Here is a 26,370-nt window from a genome sequence, read left to right on the forward strand (position 1 = left end):
GCTCCGGGCGGGCTTTCTGGGGACCTCCAAGATGGGCCAAGCCTCAGGAGCTGCAGCCGGGGGGCATAGAAGTCCTGGCCAGGGAGACTACCCCTGCCCTGGCTGCAGCCACGTGGAAGGACAGGAGGCAGCCAGCCCCTTGCCCTCGATAACTGAGGGCACAGAGGCACCTGCTGTTCTAGAACTGCCTTTGCCCACCTACCCTGTCAGTGTCAGCATAGCCTGGGCACCTTGGCAGGGAATAGCTTCCTTTGGGCAGTGCTGGGTGCAGAGGAACATGATGCACAATTTTGTTCTGAAACAGGAGGTCCGGGTGAAAAGCAAGGGGACAAAAAAAGGATGGGACGAGAAGAGGAGGGGTCAGAAGACCCCACAATATGGGAGCGGGCTTCACCAAACTCATTTACTCATCAAGCAGTGGCCAGCTGTCTGCCAGGTGCCCGGTTCTGAGCCCAGGTTGCGTGGCATGAGGGGGAGGGAGTGTCTGCCCAGAATCTGGGTCTATAGCCCCCCCTTTGGAGGCACTCTGAGGACTCCACATAATGTCTCTAATTTCCACTGTACCGAGAAGGGAGAGCAAACACTGCCATGGGGGAAACTGAGGCACAGGGGTCAAGAACCCCCCACGGTGCAACTGTAATCACGACTCCTCATGCCCTCGGTGGCCCCACTGGGAGGGATGGAAGCTGGTGCCCCGGGGAAAGGGCACAAAGGTGGGCTTGGAAAGATGGTCCTGGGGGAGCACCCAGGAATCAGCATCTGCAAAACAAGCTTATGAGCCTCACCAGCTGGTGAAATAGCCCACACAAGGAAAGAAATACCAGTGATTGCTGTTTCGCTTCTGTGTTTGCTGTTTATACACTCCCAAGGGAGATTTTTCACCTCCGGCCAGAATAGATCAGAGGAGGATGGTCATAGCAGGTGTGGAGGCGGGGGTGAGTGTCTGAATTCAAAAGCACGTTGCTTACACCGTTCTGTCGGAGGGCTCATGGCAGTCACAGCGATGACAGCGAACAGCAATGAGAGTAATAGCTACCATTTGCAAAACACCTACTACGTGCCAGGCACCCGACTCGGTGCCCTGTATCACTCCCTCACAGCCAGGTGGGCGGATGGTCATTTGCAGGTTGAGGTCTGTGCTGGCGTTGCCCTGTGATGATTGGCATTGTGGAGGGCAAAGCCTTTGCTGGGCCATCAGAGGACCACTGGGCCCTGGCCTCGCCTCTGGGCACAGATTCCGCCCCAGCTTCAGACACAACTGAGACCTGGCTGCAGGGGCCCAGCCACACCTGGGGCTGCCAGCCTGGGGCTCAGCCCCTCCATCTGGGACCCTCCCAGCTCCCACTTGGAGCTGCCAGAGGGGAGGATCCCAATGGCCCCTGAGTTCACCGCTACGTTTATTTTGAGTAAGACACGTGGGAACACACCAAGGAGCAAGGGGCCACAACAGAAAAAATTACAAAATAAAAAATGTAAAAGATGGTCAGAACCTTCACGGCTGTTAAGCCACAAGCTCTTTCATCAACTCCAGGGCTTCCTCTGGTGTTGGACCCTTGAGACGAGTGGCAGCCGCCAATGCCTGTGGACCCCTCCTTGAAAGGTGGCCTCCGAGGGGGTTGGAAGAACTTGAGGTGCTGCAGTGCAGGAGATGGCTCAGTGCTGACGATGTGACTGGGGCGCGTGGCGTGAGGGCGGCCTGGCTCCGGCTTCTTGCACGCAGCGGCCACAGAGATGGGGGAGGTGGGAGGCGGGAGGTGCTCGGGACACAGTGGTGTAACTAGGGGGGTGCCATGGGTGCACCAGAGAGGCGGTGGGGTGTAATACTGGATGTGCTCAGGGCCAGTGGTCCTCTTGAGTTTGCTGGAAGCCGTGATCCCCCAGACGGCGGGAGTAGGGATGACAGTCAGAGTCTAACCTCAGCTGACAGTCACAATGGGAGTCCCACCGGCTGCTCTGCCCTGAGCGTGTTAGGGGCCAGGACCTCCTAGAGAGTGGGGTGTCGGCACACGACTATACGAGGAAGAGAGGGTTGTAAACAGGGGCCTCTACCCGGCCGACCCCAGGCTCCGTGGACTCTCTTTCTGGCCTCCCTCTGGTTCACCCACCACGTCTCCCCACCGTTGCCCATCACGGCCCTCACTCTTTCTCTTTCACAGTGACCAAATCTCCCCGCAGGGAAGCTCTGTCTGCAGATGTGGAGCACGGCCGGCTGCCCGCGTGGTCCTCGGGCCCGGGCCCTGCCGGGGGGACCGTCAGGAGGACTGCATCAGGCCGGTGAGGCGCTTGCCCGCCAGCGACTTTCCCTGCAGAGACGGCGACACAGGGGCACCACAGGCGCACACACAGAGGACAGACACAGAGAGCCAGACAGGTGGATTAATTGTTGGCACGAGCCACGAGGCCAAACGACTTAGCTCACCAACCCCTTTCATCTCTCGGTTTGGGAGCCTTAACCACAGACCATTGAACAACCAGGTCTTTGGGGCAGGTTAGCGGGTGAGGGTGTGTTGCTGGTACATTTCTGGGGGCATGGGGATTTTACTTACCCCAAACCAGGCATTTCAACCTTTAGGTAGAGTGTCTCTTAATGCCTGTGGGCTGCCCCTGAACTTGATTTTATCCAAGTGAGGAAGGAAAGGTGGCCTGGGGACTAGTAAGATCACGGCGGGTGGGTTGACCCAAATAGATGATGGCTAAGAATCTGGGTGACCTGGAACTAATGAATTAACTAGTCTGAAGAAGGCAGAAGACCTAGGAATCCTGTTTAAAATGCAGGATTGAGCTCTCCTTGGGTCCTCCTGACAACCTGTTCTGGGACTGGGAAGGTCTAGGGGCGCTGCCGAGGCTCGGAGCCTGGGCTGCAGGACACAGGGCAATACACTCCTATGTTCTTGGTCCCCATCTCTGGTACCCAGAGGCTGACTTTGATGATTCCACTTCAGGAAGTCTTACAAGCCCTTCACTTACAAATGATGAAGCCGTTCTTGTCCTTTCAAAAACAAAAAGGATGAACCCTATCGTGAGGCCTGGTACATGGGGCATAGAGGTCCTGAGAGAGGCCAGTTGTTCACATGCCCGGGAGAAGCCTCTGACGTGGGACTGGGCACCAGCAGGAGGATGGGGAAGGCTCAGTCCTCTGCTTATTTCCCTATAGCCATAGTCTGTGCCCATCCCCTGCTCACCCTCTTCAGAAATCCACAGCATTGGACAGGCGTCTAGAGGAGAGTATGGCTGGACCCAAGCAGATTGATCACTGTGTCTGAGAAAACACTCAGAACCCATCTTAATATTGACAGTGGGTCAGCGACACCAGCGCCATCTGCCTAGGGTAGCACGTGTTCGCTCATCAGCACGGGCTGCAGCGTTTGGTAGCGTGAGGTTTCGAGGGCCAGCAAGTCCTCATGTTCACTTCCAAGTGGGGTGTGAGGGCTCATCTTGTTTACTGGGCTTGGCTGCATGTAAGCTGGATGTAATTTAAAAAAATTGATCAGGTTTGTGAAGGCTGGTAGGGTACTCAATAAACCTGCTGATTGATGAATTGATGGATAATGGGCATTTCCAACAAACGAACAACATGGGCTGTGAGTTTGCTGGATGCAGGACAATATGTCATCTGGCTTAGCTCTCCATGGAGGGACGTGCCAGCTTGACTTTGAGAATTCCGATGGCAGGGATGGGAGCTTGTCCAGAAATGCAAATGCTCTCGGGGCAGTTGGGAAGTGTGCAGCTACCACCCCTTTGCTCTGTTTTTCCCCTTTCATGCCTCATGTTTGCTAGTGAGACAAAACTTTTCATTTTTTTCTTCCCTACCTTAAAACAGACACACACACACACACACGCACACACACACACAAAATCTCCCCATCAGCAACCTTATCTGAATCTTCAGATACACTAAACTTAGCCTGCAGCCGGATACATTTATACTGGGCTAAGAATTTTTTAATCAGATTTTTTTTTTTTTAAATCCTAGAGGGTTTCAAGTGCCAGTCTTTGCAAATCACTAAAAGCAGGATGGCTACTCCTCTCTATGTGGAGTGAGTTAGGTACAACAATAGCTCACAGATGGCAGAGGCCGACCGCCGAGGACTCCCTCCAGCCCTGGTTCTAAAGCGCACGTGGAGCCGGGACTTTCCTTGACTGCCCTTTCTTACACGGAGCTGTAGGCATTTGTATCCAGGTGGTGGACCTGGGAACGGGCCTTCTCCATGCAGTCCTGAAGGCAGGAAGCATGGGGAAATGTGGAGCTGATGAGTCTAGGGGCCTCCTGGTACGCGGGCTCTAACCAAACCTCCCCCAGCTCCTTTCACCCTTTTCCATCCCTGCTCACGTGAAAGGCACCAAAGGATGCTGCTTTCCTCTTGGGTGCTGCTTATTGCTGTGAAACCACACACCAAATACCAGCTCCTCACCTCCTCCTTCCATCCCTCCTCTACCAGGGCCACAAATTACACACGGTGTATCCAAATATATTTCCAGGTTTGCCATACAATGGCATTTGGGGCTCTGATTTAGCTGGCGGGTGTGAAAAAAAGGAATCACTAAAGCTTCTAAATAACAGTCCGTTGCCAGTGAGGATGTTAAAAGCCCAGAGACAAAGAGGGTGAGGTCTACCAGGCATCCAAACCCTCTTTACAGCTTCATTCTCATTAGTGAGGTCATTGTGGCTGGAGAAGGGGCTGTGGCTGAGGGAGGTTAGAGGTTCTGTTTCTGGATGATTGTGTGTCTGTCTGTTTTAGGTGAATTTGGCCCTGAGGATCCCTACCCTCCACACCTCCCAGTTCTGTAGAACGGGCTGGGCTGGGAGGCGTTAATTAATCTCTTCCTGCCTAAGTCCTGGAGCGCAGCCTCACAGCTCTGACTGCAAAGACCTGTGGCCAGCCCATCAATCCTTCCCCTCCCCTCCCCCAGCTGCTTGCAGCGCTTCACAGTTGGGGGCGGGGCTGCCGCTGACAGCCTGGAGAACACACCCTGAGACTGTTCCCAACCCCGAAGCCATCCAGGTGGTACTCCTTGGCATTTCTGTCTCCCTCTCCCGCTCCTGCTCTCACACATTTACCAAATGCCAGTTCTGCTGCTAAAGGAAGTCATGATGGCTCAGGTCGGCTCAGGGGGCAGCTCAGCCCTGCCGCAATCTGTTCACTAGGCAGTGACCTCGTGGGTGAGGCTGGAAGGTGGTTACTCATGCAGGGTGCAGGCAAGGCTAGATGCTGGCCTCGGGCTTTGGGGAAGAAATCCTGCAATCACACTGGCTCAGCAGCTGCCTCTCTTCTGAAGAGCTGAGGCTCTTATAATTTTCCGGGATCAAAGTGAAACCTGACAGCAGAGGCTACCGGTGTTCAGAGATGAGCTGCCCCAAGGTGTATGCTGCTAGGGGCTTGCTGGGAGCTACTGCTCTGCGCACAGAGAGGAGAGCTCCCACCCTGCACCTTCTAGGGGTCTTTCCTTCCTCCTCTTCACCCCCATCCTCGCCTCCAGTTTGGACGGTTCTGCAGGAGACACTTAGGAAGGGGAGTGGTAATTCTGCCTTTGCCTGGCATCTTGCTTAGTTACAGGGAAAGGAATTTTTTCAGGGTGTGAATGTGCGCTGTTCCTCAATGCTGGTCAGTTGGGAACAGATTATGGTGCCAGGAAACTGCAGCCAGCTCAGCCTGAGGCCTTGGCGTAGCTGAGCGAAGCAGCTGAAGGTGGTTGAAAATGCTATTAGCAGGCAGCCTTTGTCCAAGTGAAAAAATATACAGTGATTAAGAACTGAGCTGCAGAAGGTACATTCCAGAGACACCAAAGCTTTGCATTCAGACAAAGTACTTTTCACCTTCGAGACATTTGGCCAAGTTTAATCCAATAGAATTTGTGATCCTTCAATTTCATGGACCACAGGCTCAGTGCTGGGTTCACAAACACCCACACGTTCAATTCCCACCCTCCACCCTGACTAATCATTTCAGCTCTGCAGCCATCCTGATGGCTAGAAGCCTGGAAGAAGGTGGTTACGGAATCCTTTGTTTCTAAAAGGAAGTGCACAAAAGGAATAGCTCCCTTTTGTGAGGTGCTTCAGGAAAAACCGACATGCTGCTTGACATGCTGTGGCTCTGTGCATTGCACTTCCAGATATTAATCGACAAAGCATGCACCATCCGGGTTACCAAGAGCTTTCGCCACTCACTTACCTGAGAGACGCTAACCTCTTTGGCTGAGAGGAGGGCTGTGGCTCAGAGAGTAGCCCTGGGGGTCAGATGGCATACTGGGGGCAGCGGAGCCAAGCACTAGGACCTTTTTCAACTCTAAGAAAGTAGAGACATCTGAGCTGCTGGTATTTTCTTGCTAATTTGCTCAGATGACCTAAGACCAAAGTTACAGATCTCAGGTCCACTAAGTCTAAACACATGCTATGAGGGGGATGGAAATCAACCGTGGTTGTCTCTAGGGGAGAGAGATGGAATTGACTGCAAAGGGGCATAGGGGAACTTTATAGGGTGATGGGTGTAGGTCACACTGGTGCATACATTCGTCAAATTCATTGAACCATACATTTCAGATCTATTCATTTTGTCATGTGTAATTATGTTTCAGAAGAAAAAAAAAGATTAGAAAAAAATCCAGCTATCACATCTCTGCTTTGAAATTTCCCACCCCTTACTCTTTTTCAGTTGCTGTCCCAGCAACTTTGCTTTTGGGCTAAATTCAAAGCTTCCCCCTCCAGTATAGGAGAAACCCAGATTCCTCTGCTAGGGGAACTAGAACTTGCAACAGAACTAATTTGGAACATGATTTCTAGTCTCCATAGATCCATATGGATCACCTTGTGGTGACACACAGGCATGTTTCACCCCTGCTAGTGAAAAAATGGTGTTTTGCTGAATAGGGCTCACCAGGTGACCTCAGCAGGCAAGAAGTGGGAGGTCCCAGAGAGAAGCTGTCCTTTCAAGGAGGCTGAACATTACCTATGAGTAGATGATGCTCAAGTTCATAAATGATGAGTGTGTGTGGACTCACAGGCCTGTAGGGGACTTGCTGGGGAGAGCCGTCAGCCCTAAGAGCCAGGTAGAAAGGAAAGGTCCCAGCTTGGGTTTGTTGGGAGAGGGAGGAGCCAGGGACTCCAGCCAAGTGAGGACTGCCTGACTTCATCGCGTGACTTCCCTGGAGGTTGGTCCCCCTGGTGTCCCTTCTCCACTGAGCAAAGCAAAAGGGATGATTTCAAAAGGAAGTGTAAGGTATTCTGTGGCATCTCCTTTCTCAATGATGTTTAAAATTGGAGAGAGAGTGCCATTTGCTTGGGATAGTTTAGAGGGCTAGAAGCTCTGGCAGAGGATGGTAGGAAAACCCATACTTGATAGAGAATATTTTGAAAACACTGCAACTCTCCTCTTTCATCATCAGCAAGATGGGCAGATGAGATGGGAACTAGGCAATGGTTACACATGGCTGATCCATGGCAGAGCTAGGCTGGAGCAGCATCCAGGAAACAGAGGCTGCTTCTGGCTTTCTCACTCTTCAGGGAAGGGGGAGGGGGTGGGAGGGGGTGGGGGGGTGCCCTGTGACAAGATCCATTCCTGAGGTTTGTATTACTCCTGGGTCCTTGCCAAGCTTTCTGATCTCTCTCAGGAGCTGAAGGGCGTTTTATTTGGTATTGAAATATTCTCTTTATTTGACTTTTTAAAAATAGGATACCACAGACATCCGAGACGCAGCCGGGCTGGTGACTCGGCTGTGGGTGACACCCCGGAGTCCGGGGAGGCAGCAAGGGACGCAGGATGCTCTCTGAGGTCACCCCTGGGGAGAGATGAGAGGCTGACACGGTCTTGGTGCTCCAGCCGGGTATCAGGCCTGAGCCTCTGAGGTGGGAGAGCTGAGTTCAGGACATTGGTCCACCAGAGAACTCCCAGTCCCATGTAATATCAATTGGCAAGAGCTCTCCCAGAGATCTCCATCTCAATGCTAAGACCCACTCAATGACCAGCAAGCTACAGTGCTGGACACCTCACGCCAAACAATTAGCAAGACAGGAACACAACCCCACCCATTAGCAGAGAGGCTGTCTAAAATCATACTAAGTTCACAGACATCCCAAAACACACCACCGGATGCAGTCCTGCCCACCAGAAAGACAAGATCCAGCCTCATCCATCAGAACACAGGCACCAGTCCCCTCCACCAGGAAGCCTACACAACCCACTGAACCAACCTTATCCACTGGGGGCAGACATCAAAAACAACAGGAACTATGAATCTGCAGCCTGCAAAAAGGAGACCCCAAACACAGTAAGTTAAGGAAAATGAGAAGACAGAGAAATACAAAGCAGATGAAGGAGCAAGGTAAAAACCCACCAGACCAAACAAATGAAGAGGAAATAGGCAGTCTACCTGAAAAAGAATTCAGAGCAATGACAGTAAAGATGATCCAAAATCTTGGAAGTAGAATGGAGAAAATACAAGAAACGTTTAACAAGGACCTAGAAGAACTAAAGAGCAAACAAATAACGATGAGCAACACGATAAATGAAATTAAAAATTCTCTAGAAGGGATCAATAGCAGAATAACTGAGCCAGAAGGACAGATAAGTGACCTGGAAGATAAAATAGTGGAAATAACTACCGCAGAGCAGAAAAAAGATAAAAGAATGAAAAGAATTGAGGACAGTCTCAGAGACCTCTGGGACAACATGAAATGAACCAACATTCAAATTATAGGGGTTCCAGAAGAAGAAGAGAAAAAGAAAGGGACTGAGAAAATATTTGAAGAGATTATAGTTGAAAACTTCCTTAATATGGGAAAGGAAATAATCAAGTCCAGGAAGCCCAGAGAGTCCCATACAGGATAAATCCAAGCAGAAACATGCCAAGACACATATTAATAAAACTATCAAAATTAAATACAAAGAAAAAATATTAAAAGCAGCAAGGGAAAAGCAACAAATAACATACAAGGGAATCCCCACACGGTTAACAGCTGATCTTTCAGCAGAAACTCTTCAAGCCAGAAGGGAGTGGCAGGACATACTTCAAGTGATGAAAGGGAAAAAACTATAACCAAGATTACTCTACCCAGGGCTTCCCTGGTGACGCAGTGGTTAAGAATCCACCCGCCAGTGCAGGGGTTCTGGGTCCGAGCCCTGGTCAAGGAAGATGCCACTTGACACAGAGCAGCTATGCCTGTGTGCCACAACTACTGAGCCTTCATTCTAGAGCCTGTGCACCACAACTACTGAGCCTGTGAGCCACAACTACTGAAACCTGCATGCCTAGAGCCCATGCTCCACAACAAGAGAAGCCACTGCAATGAGAAGCCTATACACCGCAACAAAGAGTAGCCCCCGCTTGCCACAACTAAAGAAAACCCGCTCACAGCAATGAAGACACAATGCAGCTAAAAGTAAATAAATAAATAATTAAAAAAAAAAAAAGATTACTCTATCCAGCAGGGATCGCATTCAGATTCAATGGAGAAATTAACCTTTACAGATAAGCAAAAGCTAAGAGAATTCAGCACCACCAAACCAGCTTTACAACAAATGTTAAAGGAACTTCTCTAGGCCAGAAACACAAGAGGAGGAAAAGACCTACAATAACAAACCCAAAACAACTAAGAAAATAGTAATAGGAACATACATATCAATAACTACCTTAAATGTAAATGGATTAAATGCTCCAACCAAAGACATAGACTGGCTGAGTGGATTAAAACACAAGACCCGTATATATGCTGTCTACAAGAGACCTACCTCAGACCTAGGGGCACATACAGACTGAAAGTGAGGGGATGGAAAAAGATATTCCATGCAAGTGGAAATCAAAAGAAAGCTGGAGTAGCAATTCTCATATCAGACAAAATGGACTTTAAAATAAAGATTATTAAAAGAGACAAAGAAGGACACTGCATAATGATCAAGGGATCAATCCAAGAAGAAGATACAGCAATTGTAAATATTTATGCACCCAACATAGGAGCACCCCAATACAGAAGGCAAGTGCTAACAGCCATAAAAGGGGAAATCGACAGTAACACAATCATAGTAGGGGACTTTAACACCTCACTTTCACCAATGGATGGATTATCCAAAATGAAAATAAATAAGGAAACACAAACTTTAAATGACATATTAAACAAGATGGACTTAAATGATATTTATAGGACATTCCATCCAAAAACAACAGAATACAGTTTCTTCTCAAGTGCTCACGGAACATTCTCTAAGATAGATCATATCTTGGGTCATAAATCAAGCCTTGGTAAATTTAAGAAAATTGAAATCATATCAAGTATCTTTTCCAACCACAACACTAAGAGACTAGATGTCTATTACAGGAAAAAAATCTGTAAAAAATACAAACACATGGAGGCTAAACAATACACTACTAAATAACCAACAGATCACTGAATAAATCAAAGAGGAAATAAAAAAATATCTAGAAACAAATGACAATGAAAACATGATGACCCAAAACCTATGGGATGCAGCCAAAGCAGTCCTAAGAGGGAAGTTTATAGCAATACAATCCTACCTCAAGAAACATCTCAGCTAAACAACCTAACTTTACACCTAAAGCAGTTAGAGAAAGAACAAAAAACCCCAGAGTTAGCAAAAGGAAAGAACTCATAAAGATTAGATCAGAAATAAATGAAAAAGGAATGAAGGAAACGATAGCAAAGATCAATAAAACTAAAAGCTGGTTCTTTGAGAAGATAAGCAAAATTGAAAAACCATTAGCCAGTCTCATCAGAAAAAAAGGGAGAAGACTCAAATCAAAAGAATTAGAAATGAAAAAGGAGAAGTAACAACTGACACTGCAGAAATACAAAGGATCATGAGAGATTACTACAAGGAACTATATGCCAATAAAATGAAAACCTGGAAGAAATGGACTAATTCTTAGAAAAGCACAACCTTCCAAGACTGAACCAGGAAGAAATAGCAAATATAAACAGACCAATCACAAGCACTGAAATTGAAACTGTGATTTAAAATCTTCCAATGAACAAAAGCCCAGGACCAGATGGCTTCACAGGTGAATTCTATCAAACATTTAGAGAAGAGCTAACACCTATCCTTCTCAAATTCTTCCAAAATATAGCAGAGGGAGGGACACTCCCAAACTCATTCTATGAGGCCACCATCACCCTGATACCAAAACCAGACAAGATTTCACAAAAAAAGAAAACTACAGGCCAATACCACTGATGAACATAGATGCAAAAATCCTCAACAAAATACTAGCAAACAGAATCCAACAGCACATTAAAAGGATCATACACCATGATCAAGTAGGGTTTATCCCAGGAATGCAAGGATTCTTCAATATATGCAAATCAATGTGATACACCATATTAACAAATTGAAGGATAAAACCCATATGATAATCTCAATAGATGCAGAAGAAACTTCTGACAAAATTCAACACCTATTTATGATAAAAACCCTCCAGAAAGTAGGCATAGAGGGAACTTACCTCAACATAATAAAGGCCATCATTCTCAATGGTGAGAAACTGAAACCATTTCCACTAAGATCAGGAACAAGACAAGGTTGCCTACTCCCACCATTATTATTCAACATAGTTTTGGACGTTTTAGCCACAGCAATCAGAGAAGAAAAAGAAATAAAAGGAATCCAAATCGGAAAAGAAGAAGTAAAATGGTCACTGTTTGCAGATGACATGATGCTATACATAGAGAACCCTAAAGATGCTACTAGAAAACTACTACAGTTAATCAATGAATTTGGTAAAGTAGCAGGATACAAAATTAATGCACAGAAATCTCTTGCATTCCTATACACTAATGAAAAATCTGAAAGAGAAATTAAGGAAACACTCCCATTTACTATTGCAACAAAAAGAATAAATTACCTAGGAATAAACCTACCTAAGGATACAATAACCTGTAAGCAGAAAATTATAAGACACTGATGAAAGAAATTAAAGATGAAACAAACATATGGAGAGATATACCATGTTCTTGGATTGGAAGAATCAACATGGTGAAAATGACTATACTACCCAAAGCAATCTACAGATTCAATGCAATCCCTATCAAAATACCAATGGCATTTATCACAGAACTAGACCAAAAATTTCACAATTTGTATGGAAACACAAAAGACCCCAAACAGCAAAAGCAACCTTGAGAAAGAAAAATGGAGCTGGAGGAATCAGGCTCCCTGACTTCAGACTATACTACAAAGCTACAGTAATCAAGGCAATATGGTATATAGCTGATTCATTTTGTTATAAAGCAGAAAGTAACACACCATTGTAAAGCAATTATACTCCAAAAAAGATGTTAAAAAAAAAAGACAGTATGGCACTGGCACAAAGACAGAAATATAGATCAATGGAACAGGATTAAAAAGCCCAGAGATAAACCCATGCACATATAGTCACCTTATCTTTGATAAAGGAAGCAAGAATATACAATGGAGTAAAGACAGCCTCTTCAATAAGTGGTGCTAGGAAAACTGGACAGCTACATGTAAAAGAATGAAATTAGAACACTCCCTAACACCATACACAAAAATAAACTCAAAAGGGATTAAAGATCTAAGTGTAAGGCCAGACACTATCAAACTCTTAGAGGAGAACATAGGCAGAACACTCTATGACATAAATCACAGCAAGATCTTTTTGGACTCATCTACTAGAGAAATGGAAATAAAAACAAAAATAAACAATGAACCCTAATAAATAATGGGACCTAATGAAACTTAAAAGCTTTTGCACAGCAGAGGAAACCATAAACAAGACCAAAAGACAACTCTCAGAATGGGAGAAAATATTTGCAAGTGAAGCAACTGACAAAGTATGAATCTCCAAAATATACAAGCAGCTCATGCAGCTCAATATCAAAAAAACAAACAACCCAATCCAAAAATGGGCAGAAGACCTAAACAGACATTTCTGCAAAGAAGATAAACAGATTGCCAACAAACACATGAAAGGATGCTCAACATCACTAATCATTAGAGAAATGCAAATCAAAATACAATGAGGTGTCACCTCACACCAGTCACAATGGCCAGCGTCAAAAAATCTACAAACAATAAATGCTGGAGAGGGTGTGGAGAAAAGGGAACCCTCTTGCACTGTTGGTGGGAATGTCAATTTATACAGCTGCTATGGAGAACAGTATGGAGGTTCCTTAAAAAACTAAAAATAGAACTACCATATAACCCAGTAATCCCAGTACTGGGCAAATACCCTGAGAAAACCATAATTCAAAAAGAGTCATGTACCACAATGTTCATTGTAGCACTATTTACAATAGCCAGGACATGGAAGCAACCTAAGTGTCCATCAACAGATGAATGGATGAAGAAGATCTGGCACATATATACAATGGAATATTACTCAGCCATAAAAAGAAATGAAATTGAGTTATCTGTAGTGAGGTGGATGGACCTAAAGACTGTCATACAGAGTGAAGTAAGTCAAAAAGAGAAAAACAAATACCATATGCTAACACATATATATGGAATCTAAAGGAAAAAAATGGTTCTGAAGAACCTAGGGGCAGGACAGGAATAAAGACACAGACATAGAGAATGGACTTGAGGACATGGGGAGGGGGGGAAGGGTAAGCTGGGACGAAGTGAGAGAGTGGCATGGACATATATACACTACCAAATGTAAAATAGATAGCTAGTGCGAAGCAGCCGCATAGCACAGGGAGATCAGCTTAGTGCTTTGTGACCACCTAGAGGGGTGGGATAGGGAGGGTGGGACGGAGGCTCAAGAGGGAGGGGATATGGGGATGTATGTATACGTATAGCTGATTCACTTCATTATACAACAGAAACTAACACACCATTGTAAAGCAATTATACTCCAATAAAGATGTTAAAAAAATAGGGTACCACAAACATAAAACAAAGCCTCCCCCCCCTCCAAATCAAGAGATAGGTGAAAACTGAAAATTTAAAAAAAGCTCTCTGGATGAAGACTTAACATACATTAAACCTATGTAAAAAGTAAGGAATATGGTCAAAATATAAACAATGGATTCTTTTGCAATAGCCCACCATCTTATGTACAGTAATATAAACAATCAGGTTTTTCCACGTCAATGGTGGGTCTATGGAATCTGCCTGCATTCGTGTCTGCCGAGAGCAATTCCCACAAAATGTTACTGGGATCATTAGCAGGTCCAGACACCTTACTCTAGCCTGGCAACTAGCAGTGCCTTTAAAAAAATTTTTTTACTTAAATTTTTTTTTTAATTTAGAAACATTGAGTTGTCAGCCCTCCTATCTGAACTAAATGTGAGAGGACCAACCTATATCCCCTATTTCCAGGGATTTTCTCTTTGAATTTCTTGTTCCTGCCCAACGGGGTGGCATCGTTATCTCGTGCACCCTCCCTTCTCAAGTGCCCTCCTCTTCGACTCAACCAGACCTTGATGGTGGCAGTGTGGGGATGGTCCCCTTACCAGGGACACAGGTTAGCTGCCGAGGAAAGTTACTAACGGCCACCCACTGATTGAACATAGAGCAGCTGTTGTGTGTCAAGCACACTAGACATTTGAGACACACCTGTGCTAATGTCCACAGCATCCTTGCCAGTTAGGTATTCCTTTAACCCGCACTGGACACATGAGGTTGAACCACTAGCCTGAGTGCACACAGCTGGTCAGTGACCTTCATGGCCCATCCACCTTCTCCCTTGTACATGACTGTCACTCTCAAGGAAGGAGGCAGGTGGAAAAGCTCAGGACTAAGGATTCCTCCACATCTACCCACACCAGACTATCTCTCTGGGCAGTGCAGGGTGATTTTCTCACCCTCACTGAGAAAGACGCTTCAGCTCTTGGGCACACTTGAGACCATCCCAGGCACTTCTGTTCTGCCTAAGGTCCTTCCCTTCCTCACAGTGGGGACTCCTGAGAAGGAAAAGCTGTTACCTTCTGGCTGGCAAGCCTGGCAAAGTGGGACTTTGGCTGTTGTGCTGAGCTGAGCGGTGCACGTCACCGCTGCTTGGCGCTCATGGGTTTAAAACGGTGGCTACTGGACCGGCCAGTGAAGCGGCCACTTCTGTTTGTGGCCCTGTGTTATTGGTGCCGATGCCTCTGGGATCTCCATAGCAAGAGTCCCAGGGAGGAGAGAAGCAGGTCTGATGTTCACCTTCCTGAGGAGGGGCGGGCAGATGCTTTACTCCAATTAGAACCAACCCCAGTTAGAACCACGTGCCCACATCGAGCTGGCTGGGGAAGCCCTCCCCGGCTACCCTTCCTCGCACTTCTGACTCCCGCCCCCTCATCGTGCTCGTCACTTATGGGGCTCTTTGCAGAGTCCGACCTCTACCTGTTAGTTTTGGTGGGTGATGGGAGACCTTCCTCCATGGTCCCCAGCTGTGCAGGGACAAATCTGGAACTGGGCAGGCACGCGGGATGCCGGGAGCGACAAGGGCTCAGCAGCTGTGCCCGACGCTGGTGGCACAATGCCCAGTCCCCAGCTCCCCAGCCTCCTGTCCAAGTTGTGCATTTCCATTTTCCCTGCTGCTTTTTTCACCTCATGCAGGAGAAATGCCCGCCTTTTATTACCGGATCGCTTATCTCCTTCCTCTCGTTCTGACTGAAAAACCCTGGTGCTCTTTCTACACTCAGCCTGCAGCAAGTTCTTGGTGGACACAGGGGTGGAGTGGAGGCGGGCATTCTGTTCACAAGGCCCCCTGATGGCACGCCTTCCTTAGCCCATGCTGGGCTTGCCTCTTCCTCGCCTCCTCCTCCTCTTCCTTAAATGTACTCTGGCATCTCTGTGCTGGTTCACCCCAAACTAGGCAAGGGCCCAAAGACCCAAGGAAACAGGGACATGGCTGAGTTGCTATCGTCAACAACTTGATGCTACTTTTTTCCAGCTAGGAAGTTCAAGGGACCCTTGACTATGGCGACAGGGGAGGGCGCTGGTGAAGTTTAGTGGATGAGACAGCAGAGAAGGGGTCACTTGCTCGGCAGTGTGTGATCCTTCTCAGGACCCAGGAGGACTCTAACCTCACCCTCCTAAGGGCACTTCTCGTCTCCCGCAAACACGTTCATCCAGAACACATCCATGGCGTGGGGTCCTTGGTTAAGCCAGCTGCCAAGGCAGAGTTTCGAGGGCACAGGCTGCCAACATGCTGATGCTGACTGATTATGCCCCAAAGCATAATCCTTCCATGAATGTCCAAGTCCATTTGGATACACGTTCAAAGAGGGCTGGCTCATTTCTCTTTCCTCCCTACTCTCAGGAATGCAGTTTGGCGGGCATTTATCAGACATGTATTTCTAACCTGAAAAAGTGCAGCAGGGGACAGGGCAAGCAGCATTTTTCAAGACATCTCTGGACAGAAACTGGGCTGATGGAATTCCTAGCCACAGAGAACCTTCTTACTTCCCTACAAACCCTTTTCACATGTTGCTGCAATGCTCTCCATCCCTGTGACACAGGGGATGGGCGGTTCCCTAGCCCTCTTCTCCCCTGGGGGTCTAGCAGGTAGAAAGGTGAGATTTCCAAGTTTCCCACAGGACTTGGCCCTGGACCACAGAGGAAGAGTAATGGAAGCTGTAAGTGGGAGACTAAGCCTCAGGATGCTGCTGTTGGGTCTAAAAGCATCTTCAAAGATAGAGGGCATTTCTGCTAGGGGTCCAGGAGAAGCCAGTTACAGGATCAATACCTGAAGACATTATTTGTACATTGCCTCTGGGACAAGGCACTCATCTCCGTGTCATTTCTAGACCACTCAGCTTCTTGTTTCTTAGGAAGAAAAAACTATGGGTGTAAAAAAAGAGGCAGGAAAAATGGGCACACTAAAAAAACGGGTGCCACTCACTGTCCATGGAACTAGGGTGTGAGAACAGGAGGGGTGAGCAGAGATGAGGCCATGGACAAACAGATCATCTCTTCCGGATTTGGAGCACCTTCTGAGCAGAAGGATCCCAAAGAAGGTTAGAGAGTTCGGACGCCGGGATCACTCACCCACTGCTGGAAGGAAGCCACCTCGGGGGTGAAATGCAGCGGCCATTCTGACTCTGCGCCAGCAGCACTAGGCAATTGTGTTTTTAGGAAGGGAAGTGAAGAATAACTTATCCAGCTGAAACCGTGAAGACCTGTGGCTTTAGGGGAGCCCCTGCCCAGGCATGCACACAGCAGCAGTGGGCAGGCAGTCCATGCGCAGAGGCACATGCAGGTCTGCAGCGTATGTTACACACGTACCATACACTGAACACGGAGGCGTGTATCAGGCAGGTAGCACATGCACCTGTGTATGCAGCTGTGCACAGGCTCATGTGAGTGTTCACACCACAGGCACTTGCAAAAGCATCTCATGCAAGGTTCATGAGCAACCACACGATTGGCTGTAGAGCTTTACATCAGGCTCCTAAGACACCAATCTTGGACAGACACCGCAAACTTCAAGCATTTACCTTAAGATACATATATAAACCTGACTTTCCCCAGGAAAATCCATTCGTGTCAGTGGAAATGGCCTCTCTGCTTCTGTTTCTGTCAATACCGCAAGCAGTGGGAGCGTGCCGCCCAGGGGGCTGGCTTCCGAGAGATTTCAAAGCATCCCCTGCCACTTGGTTCTGACTCCTCCAACCACCCCACTTTGTAGCATGCAGTTAAAAAACAGGAACCTCTGTTTATCTGGCAGATGGAGCAACCAGACTTGGTGAGGTTGTACTGCTCAGGGTGGCTCCAGGCAGGCAGACAGCTGCCAGGTGAGGGTTTCTGGGAATGAGGCTTCTGCAGTGCAGAGCGCCACATCTGCAGGATTGGATTTCATGCTCTTATAGGGGAGAACCATCTCTGATCTGTGTCTGGAAGCAGGAGGCATCTTAGGGTCCTGCACCTCAGGAGTCGGGGCAAATGCCAGATCCTGACAACGTAGGCAGTGTTTCCTTGGTGGCCCTCCCCACGTCCTGGCACCACACCGCTACAAGCCCCTAGCTCCTACAGTTTCCCGGGAAGTGCACAGGGGCCCTGAGAAATAGACCACAGGGCAGAAGCTGGTGTGCTGGGTACCACAGTCCCTCCATTCCTAGGGAAAGCAGAGAAACTGGCTCTCTGAGTTGACTTTAAAAATAAGACAATAATAATAGCTACCATTCATTTATCGAGTAGAGTCATGAGCCAGTTGCTGTAATAAACGAATGTGCTTTGCACACATTGTCGTATTTGAGATACGCGTGTCACCATCCTCAACTGCAAAATAAATACAATAATACCTACCTTGCAGGACGCGGTTGGAAATCAGATAAGGTAATAAGAGCTAATGGGCTGCAGGTAACATCATAATAATGAAAATAATAATACAAAGAGTTATACTTAAGCATATATATTGCAAACACTATGCTAAGCACTTGATGTATTCTTTCCCTCTTAATCATTTAATCTTATCTTTTTTACAGATGAGGAAACTGAGGCTTGGAGTCTGAAATGCACAGTTAAGGGGTGGAGCTGGGGGAGAACCGAAGTCCCTCTCAGGCCAAGTTCTGCGTGACACGGATGCCCACAGTGCGACAACGTGAGTGCCCAAGACATGGCAGTTGTTCTTGTTATGCCCTCATTTAGTGCCAATATCCACCCAGGGCAGCAGGCATCATTGTACCCATCGGGCAAGTGAGTGGCTTGCCCAGGGGCTTATACCAACTTCAGGTGGAGAAACAGGATTCAACGGGGGCTGCCCATTCCTAACCCTGAGCCCATTCTCTACATTCTGGTGGCCCCTAAAGGGATGTTGTTCTCAGGGGGCGGAGCCAGCAGGTCATCTTCAGGAGGGGATGAGGATGCAGTTGGGGGAAATATCACTGCCAGGTTTTTGACATTTAACCTCTCATAGGTAGTGCTGTTCAGTCACACCCAGGTAGCTGGCTGAGGAGCAGTGAGGACAGCTCAGGGCAGGACGAGGGGCCAGTTGGAGCCTCTCAAAACAAACTCCTGCCAGGGCAAGATGCACATCGCTGTGCAGTCCTCCATGCAGTCCTGGGGAGGATGGAAAGAAAGGGGACCCTGACATCAAATCTACACAAAGCTGCTGAAGGGCAAGCTGGGGGCTCTAGTGGCCACCACCCCAGCTGCAAGCCTTCCTGGTGATCCTTCTCATAATGTCCTACACATCTAGAAACAATTCAGCAATGTTATGATTGAGGGCTAGCAAATGATGGGCTCTGAAGCTGTATCATTACCAAGGAAACCGCCCTTGAGGATATGACCACTCACAAATACTGATGGTTGAATCCTTTACATATTTAGAATTATGGATGCCCTGGAACCTTCCAGGATCATTCAGGACAGAGAATCCATCAGAATTTCCCCTCTACTTTTGCCACAGCTCACAAGGTTGGGTTGAGTTTTGTACTGGTTGCTCCATCTCCATTTCCCAACTTAGTATGCTATAATGGAAAGGGCAGGCCCTCTACCCTTACCTGATGGTCTGTCTTTTCCCATTAGCTGTGGGGATTTGGATGCACCATGCTCTTGCTACAAATGAGAAAGGCCAGGGGCAGGGTGTAAAACAGTTCTCCAACCCTGTGAAAAAGCATGGGCATCCCCTGGATCCCCATACCTCTCTCTCCCCTGCCTCCTATATCCAGGCATCAATCACGCCCACCAGAGTTTTAAAGGCCTGTATGAGGGAATACAGTCACAATCAACTCTGACTGGGCTTTCTTTAGCTTCAAAAAATGTCTTATTAAAACTTTGCTGACTTTATCGGGATCACCATGTTTAATGAGAGGCCTCAAAGAATTTGAAAGCAAAAGATGGGGAGAGGAAAAAAGCCATAAGCTGTAATCACCATAATTATACAATCACATGATGAGTTGAAGGCAGCCCCGGCAATGCCCGAGAGAGGAGGGAGTGTCATTTGCAATCAGGTTGGTCCTAGGGACAGCTGGCAAGAATGTGACACGAGAGCCCTTCCCTTCCCCTGAGTTGGGTTGAAGATGAGTCCTCACGGAAGGGCCCAGGACGAGGGGGCCCACGAACGCAGTTTCCCCTTGGTCTAAGGTATCAGGGGGCGTGCCCTGTCCCGGGCCAGGCTGAGACAGTTTGGGGGCCAGCTTGTCCGCCTGGAACCTGCACTGGCTTGATCATCTTTTCTGCTTTCAACAAAACACCCTTTCTGGTTGGAAATGATGTCAGGCCAAGCTTTCTCCAGCATAGGGCCAGGGCACCCCACACACGCCAACCCTGGCTGTGCTCAGCCTCCCTAAGCCAATGGGCACCGGTGTCCTCCACGCACTGACTTCCTCCTGGGCGTTCAGGGGAGAGAGCGCTGTTGCCCAGGGCTCAGCTGCAGCAGCAGTGACTGGCTTAAAAAACCAAAAACAAAAGGCCAGGATGACAAGTGGAGGGCGGCAATTCCACTTCTTGACAGTGGCCTTGCCTTGACTTCATCGTCATCTGGCTTTTCTCCCTCAAGGTAAAATCTAATCTTCTCCGATCCCTCTCCTCCAGTCTCAGCAAACTCCCTCCATGTGATCTGTCCTCCTTTTCCGTAGCTTAGTTATAAACCATATGATAATATGCAGTATTTCACCAATATTTAATGCATCCGAGGATTCCATTTGGAAGAGGTGATGGAATCCAGAGAAGAAACTTGCTCTACAATATCCTTGGCCATTCAGCTTCTGAACGTTTCCAGAGAGCTCCTTTTTTCCTTGGGGTGACATAGTCCATCGGTGGGAAGCTGCTACTGTTAGAATATTCTTAGAATGAGTGACCGTCCCCACGTCTTCTATGCATTTGTTCTAGCTTTGTCTGGAACAATCCAGAAATGTCCACTCACTCTGGGAGACAAACACACATATAGCGCTAGATGGTTATTGAATCTCTTTAGGGGGAGGACACCTTTATCTCCTTCAGTCTCATCTGACATGGCTTCCAGAGTCCCCAGCTCTTCTCTTCTGAATTTTCTCTAGTTTGTTGAAGTTCCTGATAAAGTGCAGGGGGCTTAGAACCAAGATTCAACACAGTCTAGAGCAACCCAGAGAGCAGTGGAGCACTTCTTTTCTGACTGTTCCACTTTTGTTATTACAACCTAAAGTTGCTTTAAAAAAAAAAGTGATCGCATCCTGCTTTTGCTTCTATCAGGCTTGTAATCAATTGCAACCCCAGAATTTTTAAAACTTGAATTACAGTGAAGGCTAGGAATGCCACCCTGTAGTTGTGAGACTGAATTTTTTTTAACATAAATTTTATCTGGTTAAATTATACCTGGTTGTTTGGACCCATCATTCTACCTGAAGGAGACGGTTTTACGATAATTCCATTACCTATCAAATGAGCAGTACCTTCCAGGTTTGCATCTTTGAGTATGACTGACATGTTTGTCTCTCCATCTGAGTCATCCAAAAGCATGTGGATAGGACAGGACTATGGCTGGACCCTTGTGGCCACAACTAGAAACTGCATTTCCCATGGACATAGATCTATTAATTCACCATCTTATCAGCCATTAAGATGTGATGAATATACTTGCTTTCCCTAATTATGGGCAAACATAGAGGCAACGGAGGTGGAGGGGGTACAGGGGACAGGAACTAATATTATTTTCAACCTTACTGCACTGGTATCTGGTCATAAATAAATATTTTCTGGAGCAGGGGATGTAATTATGATGGTCATCCATCTACAGTAAGCCAGGCTTGCAAGGAGGGTGTGGAAAGTTCCTGCAAATATTACACCCACGAGGCCCCTTCTTGTTTAGGGCTGTGGTGCATCGCTCAAGCCAAAATGAATTGACCATGACCAGCGGGTGTGGCAGAACTCTTGCCATTTGGACGCTGCCACTGCCCGGGTAGCTATACACTCCCAACCCCATCCCACCTTCCCATCTGTCAGGGAGCCAGCAGACAAACACTCAAGGGGCTTTCTCTCATTGGCCTTCACGTAACATCACTAAACTGCAGGTCCCACTGCTCCAGGCTCCCCTGCCGTGTCCCAGCTAGCATTCTGCTTCACAGCAACATTTTAGAGATTGTTCCTTCCTATGGATTTGTATCCTGCCCTCCTTCCAGAACACCATGGTTCCCAAACTCGATTTGAACCAAAGATACTCATTTGCTGCTCAGAAACAGGGGAGACTCCCGCATTGCTTTCACCAGGAGCTCATTCTGGGGGCATGCCGTGGCTGGCTTACTTCTCAGCCTTCGAAGTCCTTAGACCTTGAGCTCTCTGACTTCTAGTCGTCCAGTCGGGGCACAGGCAGAGTTGGGTCTCTTCTCCCTGACCTTGACATTGGCAGCTTTGTCTCCTTCCTAGGTTCCTGCTATTCCAAAGCCTGCCTAATGCCTGGAGGTTTCTCTCCTGCCCCTTGTGTGGTACTGCTGCTCCCCTGGCAGGTCCGAGGTGGATTCTGTCCTCTGGAGAAGCGGGTGTCCTGTCCCCTGCGTGGCCCACACTCCCCGCCGTTCATCCCGCTGAGGGCCCCGTGGTCGGTCACCTTCACCCTCTGCCTTCTCCCTGGACAGATGGGAGCCCATGGCTGTTCTCACGTGGCTGCCTGGAGACAGGAGCCAGGAATCTGATGGTACAAGCCACAGGGAACGGGATGAAATCCCACAGCCCCATCAGCCACTTCTAAAGGGAGAGATCCTTCTAGAAGGACGTCTTTCCTGAGTCGGGGGTAGGAGGAAGGCTCTGTTACGGTAAAGGGCTGCAGGTCAGCTCCCGAAATAGCTTCCCACCTGGCACATCCATCCACAGTGTGCCCCCAGCCTGCCTTGCGGGAGACTGGCAGGGATGCGATTTGGATCGGAATCAGTGGCTGTAAACACACAGCTGTGCCTTTCTGCCTCGCGGGAGTTTTTCACTTGACTGCTCGGCACACTGGGGTCTGGGGAAGGCAGAAGAAGCCCGGGGTGGGGGAGAGGGAGGGCCGGCCAGAGGAGGAGGGAGCAGTTTTGCAGAGCCTCGCTGTCCCCTGGGTCAGGAGGCTGAGTCACTGCCGCATTTCTTCTCGAGTGGGCACTCTGCGGGGAGGGCGTTTTTGGCTGCTTTTGGTTGACAGGTTGAACCATCAGCTGGGGGTTCCTCCTTCCAAGAGGAGTGGCAGTGTCAAAAATGACAACCTCTGACCCTTTTTGATAAATAAAAATCTCACCCTTCCCCAGAGTTTCAGAAAGAATCCCTCCCATGCCCATGGAGAGCCACTTTATCTCTTTGTCTTCTCTGTATCCTGCCAGCTAAGTTAATTCAGCTGTTTTACATTTTATAGTTGGTTTATTAAAAAAATAAACTCTTACATTTTCATTTTCCAGCTACAAAACTATAATATTAAACATGCTTTTTCAGACTTCACTTGGACCCAAGATGGAGCGAGAAGGATCGAGACCAGAGGAGGCTTAACCTACCACTGACTATAACCAGGTTACCATGCCCTCTGTGCCCTCTTTTTGGGCATTAAGAGAGGACAGTGGAAAGCCAGCCCGGAGCTCTCCAGGGAACTGGAAGGTGTGGTAGCAGGAGAACAGCAGAGTGATGCTGAGGTCCCCAGATACTCACAGCCCATTTTTCCCACCCTCCCACAATGCACGGGGTGATGTGGCGGCAGCCACGCAGAGCCCATCCCTCTGCCCGACTGACCTCACCCCTACCTCCCGACACATACCCAGCTGGGCATCCGTCCTGGAATGGCGGGGACTGCAGCACTGGCAAAATTGACAGGGTGCGTGGTGCTTACCCTGCTCTCTGTGACCTCTCCCTCCCTGCCCTCCAGGGGTCACAGCGTACAGTGAGCCCTGAGCGACGGAGGGATGGGGCCTGTGTGTCAGGTGCCAGTCGCACTCAGTTCTGACGGTGCTTTATCGTCAAATCCCTGTCAAAGGGTTTTAAATACACACCCAACTCAATTCCAAACATGGTTTACTTCCCTGTGTCAAGGGTGGGCAGCCACTTCCCAGGCAGGAAGGCAGCTCCTCTCTCACTCTGAGGGAAGATAGCACAACTCACAAAGAGAAGCACAGACCTATAGAACATTCCAGCTGAAAAAGGTCCAGAGAGATGATCTAGTCCACGCCATTGTTCACAGGAGAAAACCAGAGCTCAGAGAGGGCTAGTGATGGGCCTGAGGCCACGCTGTTAGCAAGCTGAGCCTGGAAGCAGGAGCCACCCTGTGTGGAGGCTGCTGAGGCGTTTCCCAGAGTCCCAGGGGAAGTCCTCGCTGCTCAAGACAGGCAAGTTTTCATGTCTTCCCTCCCAAGCACTGCTATGGAATCCGCCCCCATCTCTAGGCAGGCCCGGGTCTCACTGCTGCTGGATCTCAGGGATCTGAGATGGGAAAGGCTGGCACTACAGTCTGTGACCCAGATGTCCCCATGGGGCCCAAGGACTGTCTGCAACCTGAATCAACTCTAAAGATTTTTAGCCAACCCTTCCTTGCTGGAGGCCCAAAAGGGTTTTTTCAACTGAGGTCAAAGCCCTCCGGGGGCTCTGCTGAGTCTAGGTGTTTGAGAACTCATTCCAGCAGAGTGCACAGCTCTGCCCCTGACACGCTGAGGGTGAGGGGGAGACAACCTCCTCGGGGAAGGAGCTGCTGGGGGGGTGGAGGGGGTGGGGTGGGCCGAGCACCCTGGCTGCCAGCCCTCTGCCTCGCCTGCCAAGGGTCTCAGGCTTCCACTTCTGGTTCAGCACCTGGGCCTGGGGCCGGAGCTCCCTGGAAGGTGGTGGGAGGTGAGCTGCAGACTTTTTAGCTCTCATTAGCTTTTCCTTGGCTTTGGGTTGGGGCGGGAGGAAAGGGAGAGGGAGGGAGGGTGACAGCTGGCTCCCAGAACTTCCTGGTCTCCATCTGACTTTCCCTCTGCATTCCTTGGCAGGCAGGACAGAAACGCTTGGAGATGCTGCTTGGCGCACGCCAAGGCTCCCTCAGCTCCCGGCCCTGCTGTTTCAATTCCAAGGAGCACCTCGACAAAGCCCAACTGTGATGCTCTCTTAGGAGGGATGAACACCTGGTTCTCATCTCTGTTCTCCTCTGAGGCCTCCATCGTAGCTCAGGCACCAGCAACCCCATTGCCCATCTTGGGAACCCGAGGCTACAGCTGATGAGGCTCTCCAGAGGATACCTGGGGCTTTGGCTGAGCACCCAGGCAAAGGTTTCCAGGGAGGCTGATGCCACCGTCACCCAGGGCTGCCACTTCTGCTAACTTAAGTGCTATCCCTTGCAGATACCATGCAGAGGACTTGTTCTAGCTTTTCCTCCCAGAGTTTCTCCTGTGGAGTTCCCACCAGATGGCTTTGGCCACCATGTGAAAAGGGACAATCCAATTGCTGCTGTTGAACCTTGACTAATGGCCCTTTGCTCCTCCTTGCCCTCCTCCCATGCATCCTTGCTGTCCTCTATGTCAGAGTCGCCTCTTGTGGGGCCCTCCCTGCTCTGTGGTGGGCCCTCCCTGCTCTGTCGTAGACCCTGAAGGAATGAGCACGCCTAAGAGACAGCAGGGGGATGGACAGCCTTTCTGCTCTGGCCACCCTCAAACCCTCATGGTCATCTGTCAGCCGCAAAACCAGGAAGATGGTGGAGAACGGCAGACTGGTGGGCACTGAGCAGTAGCAAGTGGTCTCTAGTTACAGAAGACCCTCCTCCCCGCCGTCAGCAGTGCCTGGGACCTCCCACCAGAGAGTCTGCAGAGGAGATGGAGGGTGATGCAAAGGCAATCCACGGAAGTTTCCTACGGTGGCTTTCATACTCTACAACCACTGTGAAAGGAAGCTTCCCAGTGGACAGGACTAGGGAGAGAGAGGCTCCATTCATTTGACCTGAGGCCATGTCCTAGGCCCCCCTTTGAGAAGCTTCTCTGGGTTACAGCTCTTCCTGGGCCTGGAGCTCTTGGGACTGGGTCCACCATGTTCAGTGATGTGAGTCATCCACTGCACAAGGGCAGCTGAGGGTCAAGGAGGGGCTGAAATCCAGCTGTGCATTGCTTGGCCAGCTGGGCATCTGTGGGGCTGGGCTCATCAGAGGGAGTCCTGTTTTCTGCTCTGAATAAAGATGCGATGTGGGCTGGCTGCGCCATACCATGGACTTTGAGTGATGTTTGGTTCTGAACCTGGGCCTGCCTTGTCAAAAACCAGGCCATTATGCAAGCTCCGTGGCTCTAGGTGGCCCAGCTACACAATGCCTTGGCACGGCATACCCCCCATTGGCTCTGATGTTCAAGCTCTGCGTGACTCAGGATGACGCTTCCATTGGAAGGAGCAGCTCACCCAGCAATGCCTCTGATGGGGATGGCAAGGCTCCTTCTGCACCCAAACCAGCGTGGCCCCAGCAGCTTCCGTGAACCACAATGAACTACTCCCTAGGATCTCACGTCAAAGGGGGCATCTGGGGCCTTCAACAGATAATCTCTCCATATCATGATACACCTGAGTCTTGGAAAGAATGATCTGCTTTCTCCACATG

General features: G+C 48.9%; 1 protein-coding gene across 4 annotated transcripts in view; it reads right to left on the bottom strand.

Moving 5' to 3' along the window:
- Nucleotides 1–2,136: 2,136 nt before the first annotated feature.
- The window catches only part of RGS6 (regulator of G protein signaling 6), a 177,099-nt gene continuing 152,865 nt past the window's right edge, over nucleotides 2,137–26,370 (bottom strand). For all 4 annotated transcript variants that reach the window (XM_060098011.1, XM_060098013.1, XM_060098012.1 and 1 more), the window contains 2 exons: nucleotides 16,944–17,010; nucleotides 2,137–2,303 (listed from right to left, as the gene is read on the bottom strand). In XM_060098011.1, coding sequence (XP_059953994.1) covers nucleotides 2,137–2,303; nucleotides 16,944–17,010 — 234 coding nt within the window. The remainder of the gene's footprint in view (nucleotides 2,304–16,943; nucleotides 17,011–26,370) is intronic.

The sequence above is a fragment of the Mesoplodon densirostris genome, chromosome 4 (assembly GCF_025265405.1).
Source record: "Mesoplodon densirostris isolate mMesDen1 chromosome 4, mMesDen1 primary haplotype, whole genome shotgun sequence".
NCBI classification, from domain to species: Eukaryota; Metazoa; Chordata; class Mammalia; order Artiodactyla; family Ziphiidae; genus Mesoplodon; species Mesoplodon densirostris.